At 68.4% G+C, this 19,165-nt stretch overlaps 1 protein-coding gene across 1 annotated transcript in view; it reads left to right on the forward strand.

The window, feature by feature from the left end:
- The window catches only part of apex1 (APEX nuclease (multifunctional DNA repair enzyme) 1), a 30,074-nt gene extending 13,547 nt beyond the window's left edge, over positions 1-16,527 (forward strand). Inside the window, 4 exon segments of the mRNA XM_072488006.1 lie at positions 12,784-12,987; positions 13,132-13,215; positions 13,217-13,325; positions 15,859-16,527. Of these exon segments, the coding sequence (XP_072344107.1) occupies positions 12,829-12,987; positions 13,132-13,215; positions 13,217-13,325; positions 15,859-16,373 (867 nt within the window). The 5' untranslated portion in view covers positions 12,784-12,828 and the 3' untranslated portion in view covers positions 16,374-16,527.
- Positions 16,528-19,165: the final 2,638 nt, after the last annotated feature.

Here is a 19,165-nt window from a genome sequence, read left to right on the forward strand (position 1 = left end):
GTTTCCTCCGGGTGCTCCGGTTTCCTCTCACAGTCCAAAGATGTGCAGGTTAGGTGGTTTGGCCAATGATAAATTGCCCTTAGTGTTGGGTGGGGTTACTGGGTTATGGGGATAGGGTGGAGGTGTTGACCTTGGGTAGGGTGCTCTTTCCAAGAGCCGGTGCAGACTCGATGGGCCGAATGGCCTCCTTCTGCACTGTAAATTCTATGATAACTATGATAATCCAGAGAACTACAGGCCGGTCATACTTACGTCAGTGGTAGGGAAATTACTGGAGAGAATTCTTCGAGACAGGATCTACTCCCATTTGGAAGCAAGGGATCGAATTAGCGAGAGGCAGCACGGTTTTGTGAAGGGAAGGTCGTGTCTCACTAACTTGATATCGAGTTTTTCGAGGAGGTCACAAAGATGATTGATGCAGGTAGGGCAGTGGATGTTGTGTATATGGACTTCAGTAAGGCCTTTGACATGGTCCCTCATGGCAGACTGGTACAAAAGGTGAAGTAACACAGGATCAGAGGTGAGCTGGCAAGATGGATACAGAACTGGCTCGGGTCATAGAAGACAGAGAGTAGCAATGGAAGGGTGCTTTTCTAATTGGAGGGCTGTGACTAGTGGTGTTCCGCAGGGATCAGTGCTGGGACCTTTGCTGTTCATAGTATATATAAATGATTTCGAGGAAAATGTAACTGGTCTGATTAGTAAATTTGCGGACGACACAAAGGTTGGTGGAATTGCGGATAGCGATGAGGACTGTCAGAGGATACAGCAGGATTTAGATCATTTGGAGACTTGGGCAGCGAGATGGCAGATGGAGTTTAATTCTGACAAATGTGAGATGATGCATTTTGGAAGATCTAATACAGGTAGGTTTGAAACAGTGAATGGTTGAACCCTCAAGAGTATTGACAGTCAGAGAGATCTAGGTGTACAGGTCCACAGGTCACTGAAAGGGGCAACAAAGGTGGAGAAGGTAGTCAAGAAGGCATACGGCATGCTTGCCTTCATTGGCCGGGGCATTGAGTATAAAAATTGGTAAGTCATGTTGCAGCTGTGTAGAACCTTAGTTCGGCCATACTTGGAGTATAGTATTCAATTGTGGAGGCTTTAGAGAGAGTGCAGAAGAGATTTACCAGGACGTTGCCTGGTATGGAGGGCATTAGCTATGAAAAGAAGTTGAATAAACTTGGTTTGTTATCACTGGAACGAAGATGGTTGAGGGGCGACTTGATAGAGGTCTAAAAAATTATGAGGGGCATAGACAGAGTGGATAGTCAGAGGCTTTTTCCCAGGGTAAAGGGGTCAAATACTAGGAGGCATAGGTTTAAGGTGTGAGGGGTAAGGTTTAGATGAGACGTACGAGGCAAACTTTTTACACAGAGGGTAGTGGGTGCCTGGAACTCGCTGCCGGAGGAGGTGATGGAAGCAGGGACGATAGTGACGTTTAAGGGGCATCTTGACAAATACATGAACAGGATGGGAATATAGGGATACAGACCCCGGAAGTGGGGAAGATTTTAGTTTAGATGGGCAGCATGGTCGGCGCAGGCTAGGAGGGCCGAAGGGCCTGTTCTTGTGCTGTACTTTTCTTTGTTCTTTGTGGTAATGATAGAGTGGGGATGTGGCAGGCCATGAGGTTGCAGATTGTGGTTGGGTATAATTCTGCTCAAAGTCTGTTCCATTTAGCACGGTGGTAATGCCACACAACATGATGGAGGGTACCTTCAATGTGAAGACGGGACTTTGGCTCCACAAGGACTGTGCGGTGGTCACTCTGACATATACTGTCATGGACAGAGGCATCTGCAGCAGTCAGGTTGCTGAGGATGAGGTCAAGTATGTTTTTCCCTCTTGTTGGTTCCCTCACCTCCTGCTCCAGTCCCAGCTCAGCACTTGTGTCCTTTTAAACCCGGCCAGATCGGTCTGTGGTGGTACTACCAAGCCAGTCTTGGTGGTAGATATTGACATCCCCCACCCAGAGTACATTCTGTGCTCACACCACCCTCAGTGCTTCCTCCGAGTGGTGTTCAACAAGGAGTACTGACTGCAGCTGAAAGTGGACAGTATGCGGTATCCGCAGGAGGTATCCTTTCCCATGTTTGATCTGAAGCTAAGAGACTTCATGGGGTCTGGAGTCATGCTACATTTGGGAATTCCGAATCTGTTAAATGTCCATGGTTTCCCCTCACCCTGACCATGTTCCCTGCGTCCAGGTTCTCCCCCCCCCCCCCCCCCGTCCACATTTCGTACCCTGCCCCCTCCACCCTCTTCCCCCTACCCTGTCACCCTCTTCCCCCACCCTGTCGTCCTCTTCCCCCCCCTGTCACCCTCTTTCCCCCCCCCTGTCGCCCTCTTTCCCCCCCCCCCCGTCGCCCTCTTCCCGTCGCCCTCTTCCCCCCCCCCGTCGCCCTCTTCCCCCCCCCCCGTCGCCCTCTTCCCCCCCCCCGTCGCCCTCTTCCCCCCCCTGTCGCCCTCTTCCCCCCCTGTCGCCCTCTTCCCCCCCTGTCGCCCTCTTCCCCCCCCTGTCGCCCTTTCCCCCCCCCCCCCCCGTCACCCTCTTCCCCCCCCCGTCGCCCTCTTCCCCCCCCTGTCGCCCTCTTCCCCCCCCTGTCGCCCTCTCCCCCACCCCTGTCGCCCTCTCCCCCACCCGTCGCCCTCTTCCCCCCCCCCTGTCGCCCTCTTCCCCCCCCCTGTCGCCCTCTTCCCCCCCCCCGTCGCCCTCTTCCCCCCCCCCTGTCGCCCTCTTTCCCCCCCCCCCTGTCGCCCTCTCCCCCCCTGTCGCCCTCTCCCCCCCTGTCGCCCTCTCCCCCCCGTCGCCCTCTCCCCCCCCGTCGCCCTCTTCCCCCCCCCCCGTCGCCCTCTCCCCCCCCCTGTCGCCCTCTCCCCCCCCCTGTCGCCCTCTCCCCCCCCCTGTCGCCCTCTCCCCCCCCTGTCGCCCTCTCCCCCCCCGTCGCCCTCTCCCCCCCCCTGTCGCCCTCTCCCCCCCCCTGTCGCCCTCTCCCCCCCCCTGTCGCCCTCTCCCCCCCCCTGTCGCCCTCTCCCCCCCCCCTGTCGCCCTCTCCCCCCCCCTGTCGCCCTCTCCCCCCCCCTGTCGCCCTCTCCCCCCCCCCCTGTCGCCCTCTCCCCCCCCCTGTCGCCCTCTCCCCCCCCCTGTCGCCCTCTCCCCCCCCCTGTCGCCCTCTCCCCCCCCTGTCGCCCTCTCCCCCCCCTGTCGCCCTCTCCCCCCCCCTGTCGCCCTCTCCCCCCCCCTGTCGCCCTCTCCCCCCCCCCTGTCGCCCTCTCCCCCCCCCCTGTCGCCCTCTCCCCCCCCCCCTGTCGCCCTCTCCCCCCCCCTGTCGCCCTCTCCCCCCCCCTGTCGCCCTCTCCCCCCCCCTGTCGCCCTCTCCCCCCCCTGTCGCCCTCTCCCCCCCCTGTCGCCCTCTCCCCCCCCCCCTGTCGCCCTCTCCCCCCCCCTGTCGCCCTCTCCCCCCCCCCTGTCGCCCTCTCCCCCCCCCCTGTCGCCCTCTCCCCCCCCCCTGTCGCCCTCTCCCCCCCCTGTCGCCCTCTCCCCCCCCTGTCGCCCTCTCCCCCCCCTGTCGCCACCTCCCCCCCCCTGTCGCCCTCTCCCCCCCCTGTCGCCCTCTTCCCCCCCCCTGTCGCCCTCTCCCCCCCCCCCTGTCGCCCTCTCCCCCCCCCCTGTCGCCCTCTCCCCCCCCCTGTCGCCCTCTCCCCCCCCCTGTCGCCCTCTTCCCCCCCCCTGTCGCCCTCTCTCCCCCCCTAACGCCCTCTCCCCCCCTGTCGCCCTCTCCCCCCCTGTCGCCCTCTCCCCCCCTGTCGCCCTCTCCCCCCCTGTTGCCCTCTCCCCCCCTGTCGCCCTCTCCCCCCCTGTCGCCCTCTCCCCCCCTGTCGCCCTCTCCCCCCCTGTCGCCCTCTCCCCCCCTGTCGCCCTCTCCCCCCCTGTCGCCCTCTCCCCCCCTGTCGCCCTCTCCCCCCCTGTCGCCCTCTCCCCCCCTGTCGCCCTCTCCCCCCCTGTCGCCCTCTCCCCCCCCTGTCGCCCTCTCCCCCCCCCTGTCGCCCTCTCCCCCCCCCTGTCGCCCTCTCCCCCCCCCTGTCGCCCTCTCCCCCCCCCCCCTGTCGCCCTCTCCCCCCCCTGTCGCCCTCTCCCCCCCCTGTCGCCCTCTCCCCCCCCTGTCGCCCTCTCCCCCCCCTGTCGCCCTCTCCCCCCCCTGTCGCCCTCTCCCCCCCCTGTCGCCCTCTCCCCCCCCCTGTCGCCCTCTCCCCCCCCTGTCGCCCTCTCCCCCCCCTGTCGCCCTCTCCCCCCCCTGTCGCCCTCTCCCCCCCCTGTCGCCCTCTCCCCCCCCCTGTCGCCCTCTCCCCCCCCTGTCGCCCTCTTCCCCCCCCCCTGTCGCCCTCTCCCCCCCCTGTCGCCCTCTTCCCCCCCCCCTGTCGCCCTCTTCCCCCCCTGTTGCCCTCTCCCCCCCCCCTGTCGCCCTCTCCCCCCCCCCCCCCCCCTGTCGCCCTCTTCCCCGCCCTGTCGCCCTCTCCCCCGCCCTCCCGGTCGCCCCCTCCCCCGCCCGTCCTGTCGCCCCCTCCCCCGCCCGTCCGGTCGCCCCCTCCCCCGCCCGCCCGGTCGCCCCCTCGCCCGCCCGCCCGGTCGCCCCCTCGCCCGCCCGCCCGGTCGCCCCCTCGCCCGCCCGCCCGGTCGCCCCCTCGCCCGGTCGCCCCCCTCGCCCGGTCGCCCGCCCGCCCGGTCACCCCCTCGCCCGCCCGCCCGGTCACCCCCTCGCCCGCCCGCCCGGTGGCCCGCTCTCCCCCCCCCCCCCCCGCCCGGTGGCCCGCTCCCACCCCCCCGCCCGGTGGCCCGCTCCCACCCCCCCGGCCCGGTGGCCCGCTCCCCCCCCCCCCCCCGGCCCGGTGGCCCGCTCCGCCCGCCCGTCGCCCTCTCCGCCCCCGTCGCCCTCTCCGCCCCCGTCGCCCTCTCCGCCCCCGTGGCCCCCTCCGCCCCCGTCGCCCCCTCCGCCCCCGTCGCCCCCTCCGCCCCCGTCGCCCCCTCCGCCCCCGTCGCCCCCTTCCGCCCTCTCCGCCCCCGTCGCCCTCTCCGCCCCCGTCGCCCTCTCCGCCCCCGTCGCCCTCTCCGCCCCCGTCGCCCTCTCCGCCCCCGTCGCCCTCTCCGCCCCCGTCGCCCTCTCCGCCCCCGTCGCCCTCTCCGCCCCCGTCGCCCTCTCCGCCCCCGTCGCCCCCTCCGCCCCATCGCCCTCTCCGCCCCCCCCCCGCCCCCGTCGCCCTCTCCGCCCCCCCCGCCCCGTCGCCCTCTCCGCCCCCCCCGCCCCGTCGCCCTCTCCGCCCCCCCCCGCCCCATCGCCCCCTCCGCCCGCCCCGTCGCCCTCTCCGCCCGCCCCCCCCGCCCCGTCGCCCTCTCCTCCGCCCCCGTCGCCCTCTCCTCCGCCCCCGTCGCCCCCGTCGCCCTCTCCGCCCCCGTCGCCCCCTCCGCCCCCGTCGCCCCCTCCGCCCCCGTCGCCCCCTCCGCCCCCGTCGCCCCCTCCGCCCCCGTCGCCCCTCTCCGCCCCCGTCGCCCTCTCCGCCCCCGTCGCCCTCTCCGCCCCCGTCGCCCTCTCCGCCCCCGTCGCCCTCTCCGCCCCCGTCGCCCTCTCCGCCCCCGTCGCCCTCTCCGCCCCCGTCGCCCTCTCCGCCCCCGTCGCCCTCTCCGCCCCCGTCGCCCTCTCCGCCCCCGTCGCCCTCTCCGCCCCCGTCGCCCTCTCCGCCCCCGTCGCCCTCTCCGCCCCCGTCGCCCTCTCCGCCCCCGTCGCCCTCTCCGCCCCCGTCGCCCTCTCCGCCCCCCGTCGCCCTCTCCGCCCCCGTCGCCCTCTCCGCCCCCGTCGCCCTCTCCGCCCCCGTCGCCCTCTCCGCCCCCGTCGCCCTCTCCGCCCCCGTCGCCCTCTCCGCCCCGTCGCCTCTCCGCCCCCGTCGCCCTCTCCGCCCCCGTCGCCCTCTCCGCCCCCGTCGCCCTCTCCGCCCCCGTCGCCCTCTCCGCCCCCGTCGCCCTCTCCGCCCCCGTCGCCCTCTCCGCCCCCGTCGCCCTCTCCGCCCCCGTCGCCCTCTCCGCCCCCGTCGCCCTCTCCGCCCCCCGTCGCCCTCTCCGCCCCCGTCGCCCTCTCCGCCCCCGTCGCCCTCTCCGCCCCCGTCGCCCTCTCCGCCCCCGTCGCCCTCTCCGCCCCCGTCGCCCTCTCCGCCCCCGTCGCCCTCTCCGCCCCCGTCGCCCTCTCCGCCCCCGTCGCCTCTCCGCCCCCGTCGCCCTCTCCGCCCCCGTCGCCCTCTCCGCCCCCGTCGCCCTCTCCGCCCCCGTCGCCCTCTCCGCCCCCGTCGCCCTCTCCCGCCCCCAGTCGCCCTCTCGCCCCCGTCGCCTCTCCGCCCCCGTCGCCCTCTCCGCCCCCGTCGCCCTCTCCGCCCGTCGCCCTCTCCGCCCCGTCGCCCTCTCCGCCCCCGTCGCCCTCTCCGCCCCCGTCGCCCTCCTCCGCCCCCGTCGCCCTCTCCGCCCCCGTCGCCCTCTCCGCCCCCGTCGCCCTCTCCGCCCCGTCGCCCTCTCGCCCCGTCGCCCTCTCCGCCCCCGTCGCCCTCTCCGCCCCCGTCGCCCTCTCCGCCCCCGTCGCCCTCTCCGCCCCGTCGCCCTCTCCGCCCCCGTCGCCCTCTCCGCCCCCGTCGCCCTCTCCGCCCCCGTCGCCCTCTCCGCCCCGTCGCCCTCTCCGCCCCCGTCGCCCTCTCCGCCCCCGTCGCCCTCTCCGCCCCCGTCGCCCTCTCCGCCCCCGTCGCCCTCCTCCGCCCCCGTCGCCCTCTCCGCCCCCGTCGCCCTCTCCGCCCCCGTCGCCCTCTCCGCCCCCGTCGCCCTCTCCGCCCCCGTCGCCCTCTCCGCCCCCGTCGCCCTCTCCGCCCCGTCGCCTCTCCGCCCCCGTCGCCCTCTCCGCCCCGTCGCCCTCTCCGCCCCGTCGCCCTCTCCGCCCCCAGTCGCCCTCTCCGCCCCCGTCGCCCTCTCCGCCCCCGTCGCCCTCTCCGCCCCCGTCGCCCTCTCCGCCCCCGTCGCCCTCTCCGCCCCCGTCGCCCTCTCCGCCCGTCGCCTCTCCGCCCCCGTCGCTCTCCGCCCCCGTCGCCCTCCTCCGCCCCCGTCGCCCTCTCGCCCGTCGCCCTCCGCCCCGTCGCCTCTCCGCCCCCGTCGCCCTCTCGCCCCGTCAGCCCTCTCCGCCCCCGTCGCCCTCTCCGCCCCCGTCGCCCTCTCCGCCCCCGTCGCCCTCTCCGCCCCCGTCGCCCTCTACCGCCCCCGTCGCCCTCTCCCGCCCCCGTCGCCCTCTCCGCCCCCGTCGCCCTCTCCGCCCCCGTCGCCCTCTCCGCCCCCGTCGCCCTCTCCGCCCCCGTCGCCCCTCTCCGCCCCCCGTCGCCCTCCTCCGCCCCCGTCGCCTCTCCGCCCCCGTCGCCCTCTCCGCCCCCGTCGCCCTCTCCGCCCCCGTCGCCCTCTCCGCCCCCGTCGCCCCTCTCCGCCCCCGTCGCCCCTCTCCGCCCCCGTCGCCCTCTCCGCCCCCGTCGCCCTCTCCGCCCCCGTCGCCCTCTCCGCCCCCCGTCGCCCTCTCCGCCCCCGTCGCCCTCTTCCGCCCCCGTCGCCCTCTCCGCCCCCGTCGCCCTCTCCGCCCCCCGTCGCCCTCCTCCGCCCCCGTCGCCCTCTCCGCCCCCGTCGCCCTCTCCGCCCCCGTCGCCCTCTCCGCCCCCCGTCGCCCTCTCCGCCCCCGTCGCCCTCTCCGCCCCCGTCGCCCTCTCCGCCCCCGTCGCCCTCTCCGCCCCCGTCGCCCTCTCCGCCCCCGTCGCCCTCTCCGCCCCCGTCGCCCTCTCCGCCCCCCGTCGCCCTCTCCGCCCCCGTCCGCCCTCTCCGCCCCCGTCGCCCTCTCCGCCCCCGTCGCCCTCTCCGCCCCCGTCGCCCTCTCCGCCCCCGTCGCCCTCTCCGCCCCCGTCGCCCTCTCCGCCCCCGTCGCCCTCTCGCCCCGTCGCCCTCTCCGCCCCCGTCGCCCTCTCCGCCCCCGTCGCCCTCTCCGCCCCCGTCGCCCTCTCCGCCCCCGTCGCCCTCTCCGCCCCCGTCGCCCTCTCCGCCCCCGTCGCCCTCTCCGCCCCCGTCGCCTCTCCGCCCCCGTCGCCCTCGATCCGCCCCCGTCGCCCTCTCCGCCCCCGTCGCCCTCTCCGCCCCCGCGCCCTCTCCGCCCCCGTCGCCCTCTCCGCCCCGTCGCCCTCTCGCCCCCGTCGCCCTCTCGCCCCCGTCGCCCTCTCCGCCCCCGTCGCCCTCTCCGCCCCCGTCGCCCTCACCGCCCCCGTCGCCCTCTCCGCCCCCGTCGCCCTCTCCGCCCCCGTCGCCCTCTCCCCGCCCCCCCCCCGTCGCCCCTCTCCGCCCCCCGTCGCCCTCTCCGCCCCCGTCGCCCTCTCCGCCCCCGTCGCCCTCTCCGCCCCCGTCGCCCTCTCCGCCCCCGTCGCCCTCTCCGCCCCCGTCGCCCTCTCCGCCCCCGTCGCCCTCTCCGCCCCCGTCGCCCTCTCGCCCCCGTCGCCCTCTCCGCCCCCGTCGCCCTCTCCGCCCCCGTCGCCCTCTCCGCCCCCGTCGCCCTCTCCGCCCCCGTCGCCCCTCTCCGCCCCCGTCGCCCTCTCCGCCCCCCGTCGCCCTCTCCGCCCCCGTCGCCCTCTCGCCCCGTCGCCCCTCTCCGCCCCCGTCGCCCTCTCCGCCCCCGTCGCCCTCTCCGCCCCCGTCGCCCCCTCTCCGCCCCCGTCGCCCTCTCCGCCCCCGTCGCCCTCTCCGCCCCCGTCGCCCTCTCCGCCCCCCCGTCCGCCCCTCTCCGCCCCGTCGCCCTCTCCGCCCCCGTCGCCCTCTCCGCCCCCGTCGCCCTCTCCGCCCCCGTCGCCCTCTCCGCCCCCGTCGCCCTCTCCGCCCCCGTCGCCCTCTCCGCCCCCGTCGCCCTCTCGCCCCCGTCGCCCTCTCCGCCCCGTCGCCCTCTCCGCCCCCGTCGCCCTCTCCGCCCCCGTCGCCCTCTCCGCCCCCGTCGCCCTCTCCGCCCCCGTCGCCCTCTCCGCCCCCGTCGCCCTCTCCGCCCCCGTCGCCCTCTCCGCCCCCGTCGCCCTCTCCGCCCCCGTCGCCCTCTCCGCCCCCGTCGCCCTCTCCGCCCCCGTCGCCCTCTCCGCCCCCGTCGCCCTCTCCGCCCCCGTCGCCCTCTCCGCCCCCGTCGCCCTCTCCGCCCCCGTCGCCCTCTCCGCCCCCGTCGCCCTCTCCGCCCCCGTCGCCCTCTCCGCCCCCGTCGCCCTCTCCGCCCCCGTCGCCCTCTCCGCCCCCGTCGCCCTCTCCGCCCCCGTCGCCCTCTCCGCCCCCGTCGCCCTCTTCCGCCCCCGTCGCCCTCTCGCCCCCGTCGCCCTCTCCGCCCCCGTCGCCCTCTCCGCCCCCGTCGCCCTCTCCGCCCCCCGTCGCCCTCTCCGCCCCCGTCGCCCTCTCCGCCCCCGTCGCCCTCTCCGCCCCCCGTCGCCCTCTCCGCCCCCGTCGCCCTCTCCGCCCCGTCGCCCTCTCCGCCCCCGTCGCCCTCTCCGCCCCGTCGCCCTCTCCGCCCCCGTCGCCCTCTCCGCCCCCGTCGCCCTCTCCGCCCCCGTCGCCCTCTCCGCCCCCGTCGCCCTCCGTCGCCCCCGTCGCCCTCTCGCCCGTCGCCTCTCCCCGTCGCCCTCTCCGCCCCCGTCGCCCTCTCCGCCCCGTCGCCCTCTCCGCCCCCCGTCGCCCTCTCCGCCCCCGTCGCCCTCTCGCCCCCGTCGCCCTCTCCGCCCCCGTCGCCCTCATCCGCCCCCCGTCGCCCTCTCCGCCCCCGTCGCCCTCTCCGCCCCCGTCGCCCTCTCCGCCCCCGTCGCCCTCTCCGCCCCCCGTCGCCCTCTCCGCCCCCCGTCGCCCTCTTCCGCCCCCGTCGCCCCCTCCGCCCCCGTCGCCCCTCCCGCCCCCGTCGCCCCCTCCGCCCCCGTCGCCCCCTCCGCCCCCGTCGCCCCTCCGCCCCCGTCGCCCCCTCCGCCCCCGTCGCCCCCTCCGCCCCCCGTCGCCCCTCCGCCCCCGTCGCCCCCGTCGCCCCCTCCGCCCCCGTCGCCCCCTCGCCCCCGTCGCCCCCTCCGCCCCCGTCGCCCCCGTCGGCCCCTCCGCCCCCGTCGCCCCCGTCGCCCCCGTCGCCCCCTCCGCCCCCGTCGCCCCCTCGCCCCCCTCCGCCCCCCGTCGCCCCCGTCGCCCCCTCCGCCCCCGTCGCCCCCTCGCCCCGTCGCCCCCTCCGCCCCCGTCGCCCCCTCCGCCCCCGTCGCCCCCTCCGCCCCCGTCGCCCCCTCCGCCCCCTCCGCCCCCTCCGCCCCCCTCCGCCCCCGTCGCCCCCGTCGCCCCCTCCGCCCCCTCCGCCCCCGTCGCCCCCTCCGCCCCCGTCGCCCCCTCCGCCCCCGCCGTCGCCCCCGTCGCCCCCCGTCCGCCCCCGTCGCCCCCTTCCGCCCCCGTCGCCCCCTCCGCCCCCGTCGCCCCCTCCGCCCCCGTCGCCCCCTCCCGCCCCCCGTCGCCCCCTCCGCCCCCGTCGCCCCCTCCGCCCCCGTCGCCCCTCCGCCCCCGTCGCCCCCTCCGCCCCCCGTCGCCCCCCTCCGCCCCCGTCGCCCCCTCCGCCCCCGTCGCCCCCTCCGCCCCCCGTCGCCCCCTCCGCCCCCGTCGCCCCCTCCGCCCCCGTCGCCCCCTCCGCCCCCGTCGCCCCCTCTCCGCCCCCGTCGCCCTCTCCGCCCCCGTCGCCCTCTCCGCCCCCGTCGCCCTCTCCGCCCCCGTCGCCCTCTCCGCCCCCGTCGCCCTCTCCGCCCCCGTCGCCCTCTCCGCCCCCGTCGCCCTCTCCGCCCCCGTCGCCCTCTCCGCCCCCGTCGCCCTCTCCGCCCCCGTCGCCCTCTCCGCCCCCGTCGCCCTCTCCGCCCCCGTCGCCCTCTCCGCCCCCGTCGCCCTCTCCGCCCCCGTCGCCCTCTCCGCCCCCGTCGCCCTCTCCGCCCCCGTCGCCCTCTCCGCCCCCGTCGCCCTCTCCGCCCCCCGTCGCCCTCTCCGCCCCCGTCGCCCTCTCCGCCCCCGTCGCCCTCTCCGCCCCCGTCGCCCTCTCCGCCCCCGTCGCCCTCTCCGCCCCCGTCGCCCTCTCTCCGCCCCCGTCGCCCTCTCCGCCCCCGTCGCCCTCTCCGCCCCCGTCGCCCTCTCCGCCCCCGTCGCCCTCTCCGCCCCCGTCGCCCTCTCCGCCCCCGTCGCCCTCTCCGCCCCCGTCGCCCTCTCCGCCCCCGTCGCCCTCTCCGCCCCCGTCGCCCTCTCCGCCCCCGTCGCCCTCTCCGCCCCCGTCGCCCTCTCCGCCCCCGTCGCCCTCTCCGCCCCCGTCGCCCTCTCCGCCCCCGTCGCCCTCTCCGCCCCCGTCGCCCTCTCCGCCCCCGTCGCCCTCTCCGCCCCCGTCGCCCCTCTCCGCCCCCGTCGCCCTCTTCCGCCCCCGTCGCCCTCTCCGCCCCCGTCGCCCTCTCCGCCCCCGTCGCCCCTCCGCCCCCGTCGCCCCTCCGCCCCCGTCGCCCCTCCGCCCTCTCCGCCCCCTCCCCGCCCCCTCCGCCCCCCCCCCGCCCCGTCGCCCCCTCCGCCCGCCCCGTCGCCCCCGTCGCCCCCTCCGCCCCCCTCGCCCCCTCCGCCCCCTCCGCCCCCCTCGCCCCCCTCCGCCCGCCCCCGTCGCCCTCTCCGCCCCCGCCCCGTCGCCCTCTCCGCCCCCCCCCCCCGCCCTCTCCTCCGCCCCCCTCGCCCCCTCCGCCCCCTCCGCCCCCCCTCGCCCCCTCCGCCCCCGTCGCCCTCTCCGCCCCCGCCCCGTCGCCCTCTCCGCCCCCCCCCCGCCCCGTCGCCCCCTCCGCCCCCCCCGCCCCGTCGCCCCCCTCCGCCCGCCCCCGTCGCCCTCTCCTCCCGCCCCCCTCGCCCCCTCCGCCCCCTCCGCCCCCCTCGCCCCCTCCGCCCCCGTCGCCCTCTCCGCCCCCTCCGCCCCCCTCGCCCCCTCCGCCCCCGTCGCCCTCTCCGCCCCCCTCGCCCTCTCCGCCCCCCCCTCGCCCTCTCCGCCCCCCTCGCCCTCTCCGCCCCCCTCGCCCTCTCCGCCCCCCTCGCCCTCTCCGCCCCCCCGCCCCCCTCGCCCCCTCCGCCCCCCTCGCCCCCTCCGCCCCCCTCGCCCCCCCCGCCCCCCTCGCCCCCTCCGCCCCCCTCGCCCCCGTCGCCCTCTCCGCCCGCCCCGTCGCCCTCTCCGCCCCCCTCCGCCCCGCCCCGTCGCCCTCTTCCGCCCCCCCCGTCGCCCTCTCCGCCCCCCCCCCGCCCCGTCGCCCTCTCCGCCCGCCCCCGTCGCCCTCCCCTTCCTCCTCCCCCCACCCCCCTCCTCACCCTGTCCTCCCACCATCCTGTCCCCCCTCCTCCTCTGCCTGACCTTCGCCCCCCCTCACCCTGCCCCTGTCCCTCCTGCTGTTCCCTCCCCTATTCCCCTCACCCTGTCCCCTCCTCCTCCTGCCCCCCTCTCCTTGCCCCTCCTCCCGCTCACCCTGTCGTTCCTCTCCCTCACCCTGTCACCCCCTCCCATTCATCCTTCCTTCCCCCCCTCCTCCTCCTCCGCCTGGCCCCCTCCTCCTCCTGTCACCTGCTTCCCCCATGACTCTGTTCAATGACCACAGACGTTTTCTGAGGTCACTGTAACTGGTCCCGCGACGCTCCCCGGACCATCTGTACGAACTGGATTCTAACTATTTTCCTCGGCCCCTCAGAACCTGTGCGCAAGAAGACTAAACGCGGTGGGGGGAAGGCTGCTGATGAAGCTGTGCAAGGATGGGGAGGCTCCTCCTGCTGCTACCGCCTTTGAGGACACTCCAGACAACGTGTTGACAGGGGGTGGAAAACGGAGCGACCTGAAGATCACCTCCTGGAATGTGGATGGGCTTCGGGCCTGGGTGAAGAAGAACAGCCTCGAGGTGCGGACCTCGTTCACACAGCCTGACTGTACATCAGTGTCTCTTACCCATCCACAACACTCCCCTTACCCCTCCTCTCCCTCACCCTGTCACCTCAGTCTGTACTCTAACCAGTTGTGATTGTGTGTTTGCCCCCCCTTGCAGTGGGTGACTGCCGAGACTCCTGACATCCTCTGTCTCCAGGAGACAAAGTGTGCAGAGAAACAGCTGCCCGCTGAAGTGAAGGGACATGGCTGAATACCCACACCAGTACTGGAGTTCATCCCGGGACAAGGAGGGCTACAGTGGTGTGGGAATGTTGTGCAAGATCAAACCGCTGGACGTCACCTTTGGAATTGGTAGGTTTTCCTCTCCCGCTCTTTACTCTGCGTATTCTTCACCGTCCCGGGATTGGAGATTCCTTTCACTCTCGGAGCTCGCGTGTTATTAATAATTCCTTCACAGGAATGGCCAGCCCTCGCTGATGGGCTTTTTTAACCAACTCCTGAACTTATCTTGCTGGGCCATGGGTAATTTCAACAGCAATTTGGTCCTGTCTTTGAAGAGAGCTTGTTTATAGGGTCATGGAGAGAAAGGGTGACGTCTGGGATTAAATTGGACAAGTCTTTTTCAAAGAGACAACGCATGCATGATGGGCCGAATGGTCTACGTCTGTGCTGTTCAGATTTGAAGATTGGAAACCCTCTCTGAGTTTCACTCTCCTTTACCTCGGTGAGCTTCCAACCCTCTGGAATCTCTCCGCTCCTCCAATACTACCCTCCTTAGCATGCCCGGTTCCCTTGCTGCCCATTGACAGCCGTATGTTCAGCAGCTCGAGGCCCTGAGAGCTGTTTGCGCCTCTCTGAACCGCTCTGCTTCCCTCTCTCTCGCTTCCCCTGTCTCGCTTCTCACTCCTCTCCCCCCCTCTCATTCCCTTTCTCTCTCTTTCTCTCTCTCTCTCTACCTTCTGCCCATTTCCCTCCCTCCCCTCTTTCCCTCCCTCCCCTCTTTCCCTCCCTCCCCTCTTTCCCTCCCTCCCTTCTTTCCCTCCTACCCATCTTTCCTAATTCCCTTCCTTCCCTGCCCCCTCCCCTCACTCCCTTCCCTCCCACCTTCCATCCAGCCCTGCCCTCGTCCCCTCCCTCCCCTTCCCACTCCCTACCTCGCTCCCTCCCCTTCCCCTCCCTGCCTCCCTCCTCCTTTCCTTCCTCCCCTCCACTTTCCTTCCCTCCTTACCCGCCTCGCTCTGTTCTGTACACGCCCTCCCTTCTTTCCTTCCCTCCCACCCTCCTTTCAAACCTCTCCTTTCTTCCCTCCTTTCCCTCCCTCCTTCCCTCTTTCCCTCCCTTCTTTCCTGCCCTCCCTTCTTTCCCGCCCTCCCTCCCTCCCCTCTCCCTTCCGTCCCCCTCCCTTTTCCCTCCTTCCCCTCTCTCCTTCCTTCCACGCCCCCTCTCTTCCTCACCCCCCCTCTTCCCCTCCCTCTTTCCACTTCCCCCTCTCCCCCTCACTCCCTTCCTCTCCCCCTCGCTTCTCTCTCCCTTGCTTCCCCTCCCTCCCTTCCCTATCTCTCTTGTCCTTCCCTACCCCCCTCATCCTTCCCTACATCCCTCTCCCTTCCCTCGCTCTACCGTCCTTCACTACGTCTCCCTTTCCATTCTCTCTCCCGCTCCTCTCTCTCGTCTCTATCTCGCTCCCTCCTCACTCATTCTTTGCTGTCTTTAACTTCCATGCGCACGCGCCATCTCCTCATTCTCGCTCTCTCTTTTCTCACTCTCGTCCCTTACTCTCTCTCTCGTCCCTTACTCTCTTCCCTCACTCTCTCTTTTCCCTTTCTCTGTCTCTTTTCTCACAATTTGTCTGTCACTTCTCTCTCTCCTCCCCCTCGCTCTCTCCTTTCTCTTGCTCGCTCACCTCTCTGTCTCACCTCTCTCGTCTCTGTCTGCTTCTCCCTCTCCTCAGACCTCTTTGAATGAATACACGATCAGCTGTCCAAACCTCCCTTTTCAAAGCGTGCTGTTGTGTTTCTGGTTGATTCTTGCAAGGTGTTTTTTAAATTTGTTCGTGGGATGTAGACATCTCTGGCTGGCCAGCATTTATTGCCGCATCCCTAATTCTCCTTGAGGAGGCAGTTAAGAGTCAACCCATGTGAGGGTAGTATGGTGGCGCCAGGTTCGATCCCGGATCTGGGTCACTGTCCGTGTGGATTTTGGAAATGCTCCCCGTGTCTGCGTGGGTTTCGTCCCCACAACCCAAAAGATGTACAGGTTGGTGGATTGGCCACGCTAAATTGCCCCTTAATTGGAAGAAATGAATTGGGTAAGCTAAATTTATTTTTTAAAGATTCAACCACATGTGGATCTGGAGTCACATGAGGACCAAACCAGGTAAGGACGGCAGATTTCCTTCCCTAAAATACATTAGTGAAGAACCAGAATAGTTTTTATCACCACCGGCAATGGTTTCATGGTCATCTTTAGACTCTTAATTCCAGATTTTATTCATTTCAAATTTCACCATCTGCAGTGGCAGGATTCAAATCCAGGTCCCCAGAGCATTACCCTGGATTTCTGGTTTCTAGTCCATTGACAATACCACTGGTGAAGTACATTGGCATCTTTTACTATGTAACTGAACTACGTGCTGTATTTATCCCCTATGGACCAATCCGTGTCCTTGTGTATAACCCTAATCGATCAATCACTGTCCTTGTTATAACCCCAGTTGACCAATCACAGCCTTTGTTTATAGCCCGAGTGAACCAATCACAGCCTTTGTTTATAGCCCGAGTGAACCAATCACAGCCTTTGTTTATAACCCTAGTGGACCAATCACAGTCATTGTTTATACTCCGAGTGGACCAATCCCTTTTTGTTTTTTTACCCTGGTTGCTAGGAGTGGAAGAACATGACAATGAAGGCCGAGTTATCACTGCCGAGTTCAGCAAGTATTTCCTGGTCACTGTGTACGTGCCGAATTCTGGCCGGGGCTTGGTACGTCTGGATTACCGGAAGACCTGGGATGTGGATTTCCTCGCCTACATCAAAGGGCTGGAGAGTAAGAAGCCGGTGATCCTGTGTGGAGATCTGAATGTAGCTCATCAGGAGATCGACCTGAAAAATTTTAAAACCAACAAGAAGTCGGCTGGCTTCACTGCCGAGGAGAGACAGGGTTTTGGGAATGTCTTGGCTGAGGGCTTCATTGACAGCTATCGGCACCTGTATCCTGATACCTGCCACGCCTACACCTTCTGGACCTACCTGGGCCACTGCCGAGCCAAGAATGTGGGCTGGAGGCTCGACTACTTTGTGCTGTCCAAGGCCCTCCTCCCTAACCTGTGTGACAGTAAGATCCGCTGCAAGGCCCTGGGCTCTGACCACTGCCCCATCACCTTGTTGATGGCCATGTGAAGCTGGCACCTCGTGGCCGCTTCCCCTTTCAGTCCAAGCGAGTCTGGGCTAAGGGTCTCCCCCCACATCTCCCCCTCGACCCCTGTTCCTGGCTACCCTGTGACCTGGTGGGGAGGTGATCTGAGAGACTAGCTTGGTGGTCAGAAATCCAGATTTCTGTCACTGGTCCGGGAAACTTGGTCCTTTGCGAGTCACATTGGCTAGTGGTAAGGTGTCTATTTTCGGGATGTGGGGTGGGGGGGTCTGTTAGCTCCTTGATATGTTGGGGAAGGTGGGAACGGTCTGTTGTTGTGCAAGGATCTGCTAGCCACTCCTTAGGGTGGTGGGTCATTTAGATGCTCCTGGGGAGGAAGGAGGGGAGGTGTTTGGTGCTGGGTGTGGGTTTAAGGCTCTATTAAGCACTTGCATTAATCCTGCAATTGAATCTAAACTCCCAGCATCCAGATCTCAGCTTCACCCAGAAGTAGTGAAAACCGCTTTCTCTTAGCTTTTATTTTCAGGATTTTTTAATTGTTAGACTTTTTTATTCACCATGTTCCTTTGTCCAGAATGGAGCCACTAAGTCATGGTTTAGCTGGTTCAGGTGGGGGGGGTGGGGGGAGAGCGCAGTGGAAGGCTCCAGTCATTGTTGGGATCTTCGCAGTGTGCAGTCAGGTCTCTCACTGGGGTCTTTCCAGTGTTTGACCCTTCGTGCCACACTGACGCTGGGAACGTGATTCCCATGTTCACGAGATGCACTGACGGCACTGAGATAAACGCTGCCACCTTTAAAGTGCGTTGGTACAGCTCTGTGCTCACCAATTCAATCTCAATAAAGCTCCTGGAACCAACTTAAACTTGTCTCCCTCTTTTTGTGTGGGTGTCTCCGTTTGAGTCGCTGTATAGCAGTGTGTATCCCGTCAGCCTGTGTTGTCTACTTGTGTGTGTGCTGCTTTTGTCTGCGTATGTGTTGTGTCTGCCTGTGTTTTTTTTAATATGTTTATGAGATGTGAGCGTCGCTGGCTAGGCCCAGCATTGTTGTCCGTCCCTCGTGGCCTTTTGAGCGGGTGGTGGTGAGCTGCCTTGAACTGCTGCAGTTCATGTGGGTGTAGATACACCCACTGTGCTGTAAGGGAGGGAGTTCCAGGATTAAGACAGCTACTGTGAAGAACGGCGATATATTTCCAAGTCAGGGTGTTGAATATTTTGGATTAGACAGCAGGCCGGGATCTGGGGGGGGGGGGGGGGGGGTGGTGAGGGGATGTGGGATGCAGGGGTGAGGAGGGTGTGCGTGTGTGAGGGGGGTGGGTCCACACATCTGTTATGGGGATCCGCAACTAAGCAGAGTCTCACTTCCTCGCCCGCCGCCAAACTCCACCTCAGTAACCTCCCTTTCCTCCGGGCCACCAACTACATCCAGTGCCCTCTGTTCGGCAAGGTGAGGGCGCAATTCTGGTTACCCCCCTCCGGTCTCCTACCGCTCATGCCGGTTTTGCGCAGCCTTCTCCGAGGGGGGGAAGGTGGGGGGATGCGGGGGGGGGGGGGGGGGCATACAACGACACCATTAGACTGTCCAACGCACGCAGCCCAGGGGTTGGGTAGATGGTGGTCGGGGCACTTGGCCATGGCGGTTGGCATGTGGGGCAGGGTGGGGGTTCAGCTGTCCCCCAATGGGAGGGACCGGGTTACAGATGTGTGGGATCTCCCTCTACCTGATCTATACGAGTGGTTTATAAGTGATCTCAGAAATTCGCAGTCTGGGATCTCTCTGTTCCTGATCAATGGGAGTGTTTTTTGAATGATTTCAACACTCGCAATCTGGAATCTCCATGTTCCTGGCCAATGGGAGTGGTTTATAAGTGATCTCAGACACTCGCAGTGTGGGATCTCTCTGTTCCTGGTCAATGGGAGTGGTTTATAAGTGATCTCAGACACTCGCAGTGTGGGATCTCTCTGTTCCTGATCAATGGGAGTGGGTTATAAGTGATCTCAGACACTCCCCAGTCTGGATCTCCCTGATCCTGATGTGAACTGGTGAGATGGAAAGTTGGGAAGTGGGGAGAATTTACGAGATGGCGGTAACCCTCATGAAACCCATGGCGACCACGCAATTGATCACTCCGTGGAGCTCGCGGATTACAAGCTCCCCCACTGATGGACAGAGGCTTATCAACTTGGGCTCAAGAAGTCAACCCTTAAATGCCAGCCCAGATTTAGATCAGCAAGAACGGTAGGCCCGGTTGGGACCTGTGTGCTGAGCACTGCATTGTGGAATTTGCTTTTGACAAGTAAGTAAAGTTATGTTTGGATCACCTTCGCCGGTGTCTTGAACATTTTATACATGGCTACAATTCTGGTCATCGGAACCGCTCTTGAATTTGTTTAAGAAGGGTAGCAAGGATAATCCAGGGAACTACAGGCCGGTGAGCCTTACTTCAGTGGGAGGGAAATTACTGGAGAGAATTCTTCGAGACAGGATCTACTCCCATTTGGAAGCAAATGGACGTATTAGTGAGAGGCAGCATGGTTTTGTGAAGGGGAGGTCGTGTCTCACTAACTTGATAGAGTTTTTCGAGGAGGTCACTAAGATGATTGATGCAGGTAGGGCAGTGGATGGTGTCTATATGGACTTTAGTAAGGCCTTTGACAAGGTCCCTCATGGTAGACTAGTACAAAAGGTGAAGACACACGGGATCAGGGGTGAGCTGGCAAGGTGGATACAGAACTGGCTAGGTCATAGAAGGCAGAGAGTAGCAATGGAAGGATGCTTTTCTAATTGGATGGCCGTGACCAGTGGTGTTCCACAGGGATCA

The sequence above is a fragment of the Scyliorhinus torazame genome, chromosome 22, assembly GCF_047496885.1.
Source record: "Scyliorhinus torazame isolate Kashiwa2021f chromosome 22, sScyTor2.1, whole genome shotgun sequence".
Classification (NCBI taxonomy): Eukaryota; Metazoa; Chordata; class Chondrichthyes; order Carcharhiniformes; family Scyliorhinidae; genus Scyliorhinus; species Scyliorhinus torazame.